This window comes from Alnus glutinosa, chromosome 11 (assembly GCF_958979055.1).
Source record: "Alnus glutinosa chromosome 11, dhAlnGlut1.1, whole genome shotgun sequence".
Classification (NCBI taxonomy): Eukaryota; Viridiplantae; Streptophyta; class Magnoliopsida; order Fagales; family Betulaceae; genus Alnus; species Alnus glutinosa.
This window is the reverse complement of record NC_084896.1, coordinates 1,517,751-1,529,787: the sequence shown is the minus strand read 5'-3', so window position 1 is coordinate 1,529,787 and position 12,037 is coordinate 1,517,751. Positions and strand designations below refer to the sequence as shown.

The following is a 12,037-nucleotide window of genomic DNA, read 5'->3' as shown; positions in this document are numbered from 1 at the left end:
ATGAAAAAAAAACAAAATTTTAAAAATATGGTAAAAATTATAGAAAAATAATAAAGAAATTTGAAAAGAATATTATTTAAATAGAATAATAATAGTGGATAGCTAAAATAATGAAGCTAATAATGATGTGCTTTAAAAAAGTTTTAAGGCTAAAATAAAGAAAATTGATTTTTAACACTTTTGGCTTTAGGTGGAACAAGTGGGGACAATCTATAGTATGGAGACAACTCATTAAAGTATTTCTAACAACTTCATTAAAATCGAAACGGATCATCTCCGGTTCATTTGTATCCAGTTCCTTATAGTGTAGGAGTATTTTTGTCTTTTTACATTTTGTTAAAAAAAAAAAAAAAAAAACTCCTACACTATAAAGAACGGAATACTCTCTAGTTCATTTAAATTAGAGAGGATCCTAATACAATTAAAATAGCTTTTGGTATGGCAATTTGGTGAAAAATACACAAAAATATACTCTAGCATCCTCACTACTATAACCAAAAAGCTTTGATGAGTGAACATTATTCACCGACTCACAAAATGTTTACAATATCATTAAATTTGTTTTCTCTCTCTCTCTCTCTCTCTCTCTCTCTCTCTCTTTTAATTTTTTTTTTTTTTTTTTTTTTTTCTCGTTTCTCTCCCACACGGCCCATTCTCTTCGGTCATCTTTCTTGTAATGCTGATTACTGAATGCTGAATGCTGAGTAATGGTTTGATAAGAAAATTGATGAAAAACTTGAATATATTTTTTAATCTTACGGCTTTTGGAGTCTTGGGTCGTTTTAGTTAGTTAGGTGGTTTTTTCTTATATTTTCTTAACATCTAAATAGAAATGTTTTAAAATTCTAATATGATAGTACATTTTCGTATTCATAAAAATGACAATTAGGAAAAAAACAAAATTTTAAAAATATGACCATAAGAAAAATATAAATATTCAAAAAAGATTATAGAAAAATAATAAAGAAACTTAAAAAAATATTATTTAAATGGAACAATAATAGTGAATAGTTAAAATGGTGATGTAGCTGAGATGCTTTAAAAAAATTGATGGCTAAAATAAAAATAAAAATAAAAAATAATTTTTAACTATTTTGGCCAATAAAATTTGGTAAAACTATTAAAAATACCCTTACGGTATGTTGGAATCCAGTTTTTTTGGTTTATTAAAGACCATGCACCTGGTTATAAGAGGAAGTAAGTCCAAGAACATTTTGGATTTTAAAAGCATAAGTTCTTTTTGGAAATTAAGAATGAATTAAATTAAAATCTCAAAGAAAAAGAAATATCCCTGGCAAAAACATACCAACCATAAAGATGGACAGTTGTTATTGTTTGTTAACGTGTTTTGAGATTATTATTAATTTCTTTTTCAGTTTGAAAAGTGTTCTGATGTGATATAAATGTAAAACTTATTTTTGTATTTTGAGGGATATTTTGTATCTTGATTTTTTTGTTAATATATTTATTTTGAGAAAAACAAATGAAAAACATAAAATAAAGATTTTAACCAATATGGCCCCGAGTTTGTTCTCTTTTTAGGTTTAGTGCAAAGATTTGTACTTTTTAAGCGTTTAACAGTGATTGACGCTACACTTAAAACACGCTATATCAGTAATACTTTTCTCAAAATAATTAAAAATTACAACGTTCTAGGTTGATCCTAAATGTTTGCAATTTATATTCCCGTCTTTTCTAAGGATCTTGTAAACTAAATTAGCTTTATTTTTCTTATGTTAGTTGGGGTCTTAATTAGTTAATTGTATCAATATGACAATATCTATCAAACTGTCTAAAATCAAATGTATTTTAAATTTCTTCTTTTATATATATATCCTATAAAAATTAATTTTTATGCATCACTTTTTTTGGGCCTTGGTCAAGGCCCATTAATGCCTTCTTTGAATCCTTTTTTCACTGGTCCGACCTCAGCCCAGTTTCAGCTTCCCAATTCTTTGATTTGAATCCTCGAGAGGAGCCCAAGCCCAGCCCTAAACAGAAAATAGGGCAAAATCTCCTAGGCCTTTTCCCCGTACCTGGAGGACTTGCCCTCTTCCTCCACCGTCACCAGCCTTAGCGACTCGGCCACGGAGTCCCTCGTAAACCGCCCGTCCTGCTTGTTCCTCGGTATCAAATACCCAATCTTTTTGTCCCCCAAAACCTTAGCGCTAATCCCTTGGTCTGCAAAGAAGGTCAACAGTATGAGAGGTCTCTCAGACTGAAGAGCCTCCACCACCGAGCTCCACCCGGAGTGAGTCAAGAATCCGCCTACCTTGACGTGAGCCAAAACCTTGAGCTGCGGTGCCCAACTCGTGCACACAACCCCTCGTTCTTTGGTTCGTTCCTCGAACTCCTCCGATAACTCAATCACCTCAGTATCAGGGCTGGGCGGTGCGGTGCCAGTGGTTCTCAGCACGCTCCCCCCTCTCTCCCTCTCCAACCCTAGAATCGCAGGCCAAGTTCAGAGCTCAAACCCGAACAGCAAGCGCACCAGTTGTTTGATAAAACTCCCCAACGGGTTCGCGCCAAAGTGAAATGTAACATTTTGGGATATTATCTGCCTGGTAAGATAAATAAAATGTAGGAGTTAGTACTCATTTGATGTCGACACTCGATTTTAACTAAGCCAAATGTTTTTTCTAGGCTCAGTTGAGTGAAGATTTTAGTTTCACTAATGTATCAAACTATGAAACAAAGGAAGGGATTTAAATATTGACGATTTTACTTTTAATGCAACTTTTCACCACCCAATGATATGTTGGTGATTTTGAAAATTGTTAATGTAATGTAGCTTTCTGGTCTATCAGAACATCTAAAAATTTGTCTTGAAAATTATGCCCACTACAATTATGTTTAAACAAATATGTGATGTGCTATTTTTAGCAGAATTTTCCTGGGAAGAATTCCATAAAGATTTTTTGTTTCCCGTTAACGTTAGTTGGAGATTTGCCATGAAAGTTGGATTATGTTAACCTTCATGGTTAAATATCGTCAGTCTGAATGCCAAAAGGTCTAGAAATAAAGAGAAACCAAAAAATATTTCAAATATATCTCTTTGGTATTTCGGTCGAGAATTTGTAGGCTAGCCCTTTTTTCCCCTCAAAGTGGATGGAAAAAAAAAAACCCATGTTGTTCAGTTTGAGATATTTTGCAACTGCCTGTTGAACTTAATTTTAATGCTAATTGTTTGCCACCTACATAGGTTTATTGAGGGTACACCATAAGGACCACTGTTTCAGTGGTAAGTGTTCTGAACACCCCAAGGCTTCAGACTATTATGTGTAAACTTTGCTGCTGGTGTTAGACAAACTCAAAGGGTTCTCAGATGGACCCTTTTGATGATCTTCTTGATGAACCTGCCATCAACCGTAGTAAGTGCTTGTCGTATTTCTCCTCAGTATGTGTATCAATGAGTTGGTTTAATATTGGCCTCTTTTTAGCAGCTCGGGCTGGTGGTAAATTTCAACCCAAGGCTAAACCACGGCCTAGAAAAGGAACATCTGTCTCAGTTCCTTCAACAATCATTAGTGATTCAAAGGAAAAGGCTGCTGTACTACCCATCACCGATGTGGATGCCACTCAAACCATTCAGCCTGCTGATACTGTAGATAATAAATTGAATAATACAGTTTGTTCATCTCTAGCTACCTCAGCGGAGGAATTTCTAAAAGGCAATGAGGATTTGTTCTCAGGGTTTCCAAACTTAGCCGATACCACACAATCCATATTAGTGAACCCTCCCTCTGAAGCTGTTGCGACCAGGGAGGATGTGGGCTCCATAGATGCTCTACCTTCAGAGCTTGCAGTGTCTGACATCAATGGTGACTGGCACTTAAGCTTTAGGCAATCGGAGACTGAGGTAAAGATATATGTTTCTCTACAATTATTTTGTTCATTGCTGCTAGTTGAATTCTAAGCTCTATTACCATAAAAATATTGGTTTTAGGCAGACTCTACGGAGTTGGATGTTGACCCTTCAGCTGACATCTTTCCCGAGCCTACACTTAACTCTACTGGCTCAGATGCAGCACCATCTGTTCATGCTGGTGATGTTGCAGATGATAGACTGGATTCCTTGGGATTGGATTTGGACCCGTTATATGATGATATTATTGATCCTCTTGCAAGTAAATGTAAGTTATACCGACACACCACATTCAGCTTGTTGCATATAAAAAGTTTCTTCCTGTATAATAAGCATTTTGAGAGGTTTGCCTTAAATTCTTCTGCAGCTAAGGCTGGTGGCAAGTTTCAACCCAAGACTAAATCCCGCTCTGGAAACAAAACTTCTACATCAGTCCCATCAGCTCCAAATGCTACAGAGGAAAAGGCTGTTAGACTAACCTCCACAGGCTTAGACACAGCACAATATGCTCAGCCAGTTGTTGCAGAAAATAAATTGACAAATGGGGATGGTATGTCTGTAGCTACCTCGGAGATTGTGGGTACTCAACAGCATTCAAAAGACAATGAAGGTTCATTTTCTGACAGGAGAAGCTTGGAATCCATTGAGGCCTCATCCAAGTTTGTGACTGGAGGGGATGCTGGCTCTAAAGATGCTCATGCAGAGGTTTCAACGTCTGTCAGAAACAGTGTTTGGCATTCTAGCATAGGAATATTCTCATCAGAGGTAGAGAATTGGATTTCCCAAATCTGGTTTTGCCATATTACTTATATATATTTCTAAGTTCCACCAATTGGGTAACTCTTTTTGCTTTAGGTGGACTCCATGGGTTTTGAATTGGAGCCCTTTGGTGATGTTCTTCCTGAGGCTGCCACAAGAGATAGTAATAATGATGGGGGAGGTTCTCTTTCTCCTTTAGAAATGCCTACTCTTCTTGCTTGCAATAATAAGGATACCAATGAAAATTTTGGTATTCCAGCTTGTAGTTCTTTTGACTCTTTAGCACTCAGGACATGCGATGCTGTAGAGCTTCATACTTGTCCTTATCCTGGTACAACCCAAGACACAGTAAGCTGTAGGGAAGCTCCTGTTTCTAACAAGGATGGTGATATTCAGATTGACAATGGAAGGTCGGAAACAGAGGTAAATATTTGTTACTTTATGAGAAGTACTGAGTGTGTGTGTGTGTGTGTTTTTTTGGGTTTTAGTCAAACTTGTGATTAGTTTCAGGAAGCTGGGGTCTTTTCTGGCATCGAAACCCTAGATTTTATTTCTGAGGCCAATATTGCATCTGGTATGTACAAAATCAGCTGCATGCTTTATTTGTTCTTGCTCTATGTTGCATTTTAAAATTGTTTATTTGTTCTCTTTTATTTTTAGTACGGCATGCTGGCAAGTTTCAACCCAAGCCCAATAAAAGAACAAGAAAAGAGAAACCTAGTACTGGCATCTCTCTCCCAGAAGTTGAGTCTATTATGCATCTGCAGGCTCCTCAGCTGGCTACTTCTGAAACTGGATACATGGATGAGGGCTCAGTTCCTTCCTTTGCAGCTGACTATCCTTTTCAGGATAACTCCATGAGGTTTGATGATTTTATTGCCTTGGATCCAACATCTGAAATTCCAATGAATGAAGAATTGAGAAATCTTCCAGAAAATTCTCACTCAGATGGTCACTTTTTGGGGGATATTCTGCATCGGAAGGATGTTCCTAATGTTCCTGCAGAGGTGCTAATTCAATTATAACAGTTTGCTATGCATTATTGATTGACAGATAGTAAACATTTTGCTCACTCATGTTAATCTGGTCTTTGCATGTTTCTATTGTAGGCTGCTGAAAGTGGAAAAGGAGAAACTTCTACTGCACCAAATCTTCTTCAGAAATGCCAAAAAACTGCTACAGCTGTTGAAGAGAACGATGGTGGGAAATCGTCGAGGCAGCTGAGGAAGCGAGTAGCTTGCCAACTTATTGATGAGGCGAATGATGAGGATAATGAAAATGGTGGCTTCTGCGCTGAACCTCCCAGTACTTCTAATGTAGATGAAGACTATGATGATGGATATAGAGTGGAGAGTACATCCCAGAAGAAAAGAGCTCCAAGAAAGTCAAAGAAACCTGAGGCTGAAAATGGAAAGCCTGTACGAAAGCGTAAGAGGGCCAATGAAGTAGCAGACGACTCAACCAAGGAACCTCCCAAAAAATTTTCTCATTCAACTCGTCGAAATAGAGGACGCGGTAAATGAAATTTCTGGTCCCTAAGATTACAAGACAAAACGCTTTTGTATGTAGGCATTTGGATCATGAACGTAGGGTTATTGACAGAAGTATTGAATTAGTTTCTCTTTTGTAGTTGACAAGGATTTACTTGAAACCCCGTGGGATGAAATTGACCATCAAAGGTTGCCTATCAAGGATCTTATTTTGCATGCAGAGTATAGGGAGCGATCAGCGGTACATTTTCTGCACTCTAATTCTTGTGATGATGTTTTTCTTTTTCACTTGTAGCATTTCCTTTGGTATATTTACTGTTTATGATAGATCCGAAATTTCTAATTATCTTTGGTCATTTCCCTCCTGTCCATTCATGCAGAGCAAAGAGGCAGGAAGATCAAAAACACCCTTGACCAATTTAAGGTACCTGAATTCTTAAACAGGTTTTATGGCTACCTGTTTACTGTATCAGATAAAAAAATTGTATTCGTGGGCATCTCCAGAGCATTTGAGTTTCTATTTCTTTTTTCTTTTTTTTGGTTGATTCTTTGTGAGTGTGTATGTGGGATTGTGATGTTCCTCTAATTAAAGGTCAATTTGATTTATATTCCATCTTAAGCTTTCTTGGGTTCTTGGAGATCGAAAACTGGATACAAACCTTTTAGTTTAAGTCCACACAAGGTTGCAACTATCACACAGTAAAACTGCCTTTTAGGGATGGGAGGGTAGGGCCCTGGTGGGTTAGGCGAGCTTCTAATGTATTCATGTGACTGTATCAAACAATGTTGTTCGGCGTGAAAGTTGATATGTAGTATTTGATGAAATCCAGGACTTCAAATAAACCTGTCATTTAAACAAATGCTGCTGTTGCTATTATGATATTTCTCATGGCAAAAGAACATGAAAAGCAGGTCGACTTGCTTGTTAGTGAGCATTTAGGTCTTGCTACTCCTGGAGTTATATGCACCCGATTAGTTTATATTTCCTGGGACAATTTTTTTGCTGTGCAGATCTTACAATTCCTTTAACGAGGAATCATCTTATAATAGAGAGGAGACCTTTGCTTCAGAACAGGGCAGAGGCTCTGATGATGATCAACCGAACTATGAGGTTCAACCAAATGAAACTCTCATTAATTACCAGTCTTTCATGGACAAAGCTCCCAGTACAAGATGGTCAAAACAAGACACAGAACTGTTCTATGAGGTATAAAGCTGTAATGTCTTATTCATTTCTTGTTTTCTCATTAATAACCATCTATCATTTATGATCATGGGATGTGACTGAGTTCTAGGTTTGCCATCATTGTGATAGGAAATAAATAGTCTGTTTCAGCTTATGGAACTGCTAAAACTGAAGTTAATTTAGTGCAGAACTTTGGCTTATATGTTAGTTGGGTAGGTGCAACAAGTAGCATTCACAAAAGTTAATACAAATTGGCCAAATTGTTATCACTTCAGTGAAATTTCTGAATATATGTGGTGTGCAATGATGATTAAGCCAAAATGGAGGAAGATGAAGGTATGTCGGACATGGCAGAGGGCATTTTTATAGGATTAGTGATGTTGGAGATCTTCTAAGTGGTTCTCTTGAGTTAATGGTGAATCTTGAAAAGTTACCAAATGAACAGGATCAGCATCATGGTTTAGCGCATTGTCAAGCATTTATTTGTATTCGTGAATCTTGAAAAGTTACCAAATGGATACAACTTGTCAAGCAAGTATACATCTCCTTATTGGTGGGTCAGCATTGTCACATGGTGGGTTTGTTGGGAGATAGCAATTTTGGTAATTTACGAATGGATTATGAAGTTTTCACATTGTTACGCATCTTCTGTATTGCTTATGCGTAATCTGTATTTCAGGAGAGAGAGAGTCACTGTCATAAGTTACTCCATCTTGGTAGATAACACCCTTGACAACTGAGTATTATCACATGAATGAGCTTGATTAGTGTTGTGGTGCCTATATGAAGCTCACCGAACAGTTGCCTCTACTGCAGCTTTGGTTGCTCCTGCAGAAGTAGGATTTTATTGACCATTATATAGGAGGAATTTTTCTCTACGCTATAATAAAATTGGCTTTGTTAACTTTGGACTTTAAAAAGAACTTAGAAGGATTGGGATTGGGATGATTAATCTATCTCAAGTAATTGCTGCCATCTTTCACCTTGACGAGTCCTTGTAAGCTGGCTCCTAGTCTTTAGTTTCTTGGCCTAAAGGCTCGGTCTTTCCTTTATACCCTAAATAGTATTGTTTCAAACCTATGCCATCATTAGCAGGAGTCACGTTGCATTATGTCCCTAAAGCCCTTGAGCAAGTAATTGTTTAGTAATAGATTATCAATTTTGAGGAGCATGCCTGATTACCAAGAGACCTTGAATCATTTTGGCTATATTATAAAAATCACGTGCCCTCTAAATGTTGCTAATAAGAATTTCTTTCTATAGTTGTGTTCACCATTAGTTGAAGTTTGAAGCCAACCCCAGAACTGCAGTTGCACTAAGATGTTGTGAGGGTTCCAAGAAACTTCCATGGCACCATATAACAAGACCAACGTTCCCTGGTTTGTTGTGATTTAAGTGCATCTTCTTTTCTTTTAGTGCTTCTCTTAAGTGGACCTTATGGGGTAAGATGATTTTTGGTTCTCTTGATCTGTCTTTTTGGACTTTCATGCGGCAGTTTTCAATCCTTTTTTGTGCTAAGTAGAAGCAGTAGCACATGGATTTTTTCTGCACGTATTGCAGTGTAAACACTTTCTGTACTACGATTTTTGTTGAAGATGAAGCTTTTGTTTTAAAAAAAATGTAGGTTGAAAAGCTTAAAACTTGAGATAAAGTGAAAGAGAGTCAAAGGGTTGGGACGGTAAGGTGTACCTAATTTTATCATCTGCTGGCATTTTTTAACCTGGAATTAAGAATTTAATTGCTCTTTTTTCACTTTTTCCAAACAAAAGTGGCAAATTTCTGTCTATCTGTATATAACAATTCAACCAATCCCTCTTTTAATTTGATATAGGCTGTTCGGCAGTTTGGGACAGATTTTTCTATGATACAACAACTTTTTCCCAGTCGAACACGTCATCAAGTCAAGTTGAAATTTAAGAAGGAAGAGCGTCAATATCCCGTAAGGCTTTCTGAAGCCCTGACAAGTCGTGCCAAAGGTGAATTCCTTTATTTAAATGTTTACTCTCTCTCTCTCTCTCTCTCTCTCACACACACACACACACACACACACACACACACATTAAATTTCACTAAGGTGATTCATAATCTCTCATATATTTAGTAATCTTGGCATGATTGAAATTTATTAATTCATAATCTCTCATATATCTGAGCATGAGTGTAGAAATATATAAAGTGAAAGAGAGAGAGAGAGCAGAAGCAAAGAGAGAGAAATAGACTGATAAATTTTATTTTATCAGTCTATTTCTCTATATATAAAATTTATCAGTCTATTTCTCTCTCTTTGCTTATTATTACTTATCAAAAAAAAAGAAATAGACTGATAAAGACCCTTAAGGTTACATCTTCACTATATTGAAGTACCTTAACTATATTACATTGTATGATATTTATAGAGGAATTAGGGTGTGGTAAACAAGGTAAGGTGACCAAGTAAGGGAAGGATTCAATGATAGACCTAGACGGAAAGTAAATCATGTTAACATGGAAAATATTCTAACAATGGGGAAAATTCAGCTTAACTATTTCCATTTCGAAATCAATAGGAGGCATTTTATGGTTTCTATTTCAAGCTTCATTAAGCTAATTATCATGGGTTGGCATGCTTGGTAACTTGCTGTGACTATATAATTTTCTCTTGCAGATCATTCCCATTTCCAATTGGTGATTGATCGCCTGCAAGAAGCTTCTCAGGCAGAAGAACACTCTAATGTAGAGGACTCAGTTGGTGTAACAGGCGAGGAGGAGGAGGAGGTGGTGGAATTGACAACTCAAGCCAAGGTAAGCTTTTTGGTGTTTTCTTTTATCTTCTGCTAAGCTACTGGCTCTGGGACAGAACAGGGGCTACTGCACACTATAGAAATTCTGAAGTGTATATATGATTAATGAATACTTCTCTAGGAAACTTTGGGAAGCCTGGTCTTTAGGCAATGCAAGCATGAAATGATAATGCTCATCATTTTAGTTAACTAGTTATGATTACTTCTTTTATAGCAAAATGACATCATTCTTTGGTTTTGCCATTAGGGCTAACAATTTTTTGCACGACCCGCGATCCCAACACAAAATTAGTGGGTTAAGATTGAGGGATTTGACAAATTTAATTAAATGGGTCGGGTTAAAATTGACCTATATAGTTTTATACCCATACTTCGACATGATCCGAACTCAACATATGAACACGAATTACCATCCCTATATGCCATGCATCTCTTGATGCTACTTGCTAACCCGATTTACTATATTGACAGTTATTGATGTGTGCGCAGGAGGAAGTGGCAAAACCTGAGCAGGATGAGGAAGCAGTTAAAGATCAGGATGTAGATTTTGCCGGAGGAGCTCAAAGTCCAGTGAAGGCTGATGCAAGCGATGATGAGGTCTTTAACTGGAGTCAATATAAAAGTGATTATTAGTTATACAAGACTATCTATTGGTTTTATTCAAAACGAAGTATATTTAGAGGCTCTTCAAGATGATTAGTGTACATTGCATATAATTAGATGGCTCTTCAACATCTGTTTGCAAGTTGTAGGTTTAGGTTGTTAGTTTATGCATTTCGGCAATAGGAAGAAAGAGTAACTAATTGGATTAATTAAACCTGTCGGTGCTGGGTGCATGTAGTTATGATGATTGTTCTTGAGTTGACCTTTTGGCAGTTTTGAAATGAAAGCATGTAATTCTCCTAGAATTAGTTGGACAAGTTGGAAGAATGTCCAATCAGAATTGACTATTAAGCAAGTTGGTTTTTATATGCAAATAAATTAAATGTAAAATAATCTCTGAATTCAACTCTTGTTAAAAAAAAAAAAAAAAAACCCTTATGATATTTTGGGGCATATGATGAAGGAGATGAATTCAGCAGCAAAAGGCTGGAATACTCACAAGAAAGTAATACTCCTTGATAGATGGAAGAAAAATGCTTGGACTACTATAGTATTTATTATAACTTATTTACAAACTCACATGGTGATCCATATGACCATATGAGTGTCATGTGGTGCAGCATGTGTGAAAAAAATTAAACAACGAAATTTGACAAGTAACTTTAATTGTTTAGTGGTTGACGTGTGTAGATTATCACGTGAGTTTGTAAAAAACTTACAGTAAAAACTGTTGTGTCCCTATCAAATATCAATACTTAGAACTTCTCATCAATTTGTTTTGTGCATGCTTGTAAGTGTTTAAGGCATTTTCTAATGACTTAACCTTTGGGCGTTAGGGGGGGTTCTTGCATATCATAACTATACACAAAAAGAGTAATTAAGAAATAAAGGATTGTCCCTTGGTCCTTGGTATTCGCCTTGCCTTCTCCCTTAGCTGCTCTTCCATCTTGCTTGAAGGTTACTCTTTGCTCTCAACCTTAACTATCAACAAATGACATCTCTTCTCCGACTGGCCATGTGCCTGTCGGCAGCATTTCTCTCTTTTTAATTTTTGGATGGCTTCTAAGGTATATAGATGTGCCAACTCTCGGGCATATTCGGTTGCTAAATGGGCTGCTTTTTACTTGGTGTTTGGAAGCATTCCTGACAATTTGTCTTTCCTTTCTTCCGTAAGGATCGAGAGTGGTAAAGACCCTCCTTTATAATTTTTTTCCTCTCTATCTTTTTCCCCTTCGAATAAAAGAGAGAAAAAAAAAAGAAAAAAGAAAAAAAAAAGATTGGGTATGTTTGTTAATTTCTTTTGGTGGTAATCTTATTTTTTGTTTGAAAAAGTAGTTTGATGTGATATAAAAGT

General features: G+C 36.5%; 1 protein-coding gene across 4 annotated transcripts; it reads left to right on the top strand.

Annotated features, from left to right (window-relative positions):
* The first annotated feature begins 2,061 nt into the window (after positions 1 to 2,061).
* On the top strand, positions 2,062 to 10,988 carry LOC133881710 (uncharacterized). Of its 4 annotated transcripts, none has more exons than XM_062320713.1 (15): positions 2,062 to 2,564; positions 3,203 to 3,371; positions 3,441 to 3,859; positions 3,947 to 4,133; positions 4,233 to 4,630; positions 4,721 to 5,047; positions 5,129 to 5,198; positions 5,285 to 5,631; positions 5,734 to 6,139; positions 6,255 to 6,355; positions 6,495 to 6,538; positions 7,126 to 7,321; positions 9,132 to 9,276; positions 9,945 to 10,081; positions 10,552 to 10,988. In XM_062320713.1, exons 2-15 carry the CDS (start codon positions 3,326 to 3,328, stop codon positions 10,711 to 10,713), a joined length of 2,985 nt encoding a protein of 994 aa, XP_062176697.1. In that variant the 5' UTR covers positions 2,062 to 2,564; positions 3,203 to 3,325; the 3' UTR covers positions 10,714 to 10,988. The 4 variants fall into 4 exon arrangements, with proteins under 4 accessions (XP_062176697.1, XP_062176699.1, XP_062176700.1 ...); XM_062320715.1 differs by having other exon boundaries at positions 2,063 to 2,564; positions 3,444 to 3,859; XM_062320716.1 differs by having other exon boundaries at positions 2,063 to 2,564; positions 5,135 to 5,198.
* The last annotated feature ends 1,049 nt before the right edge of the window (positions 10,989 to 12,037 follow it).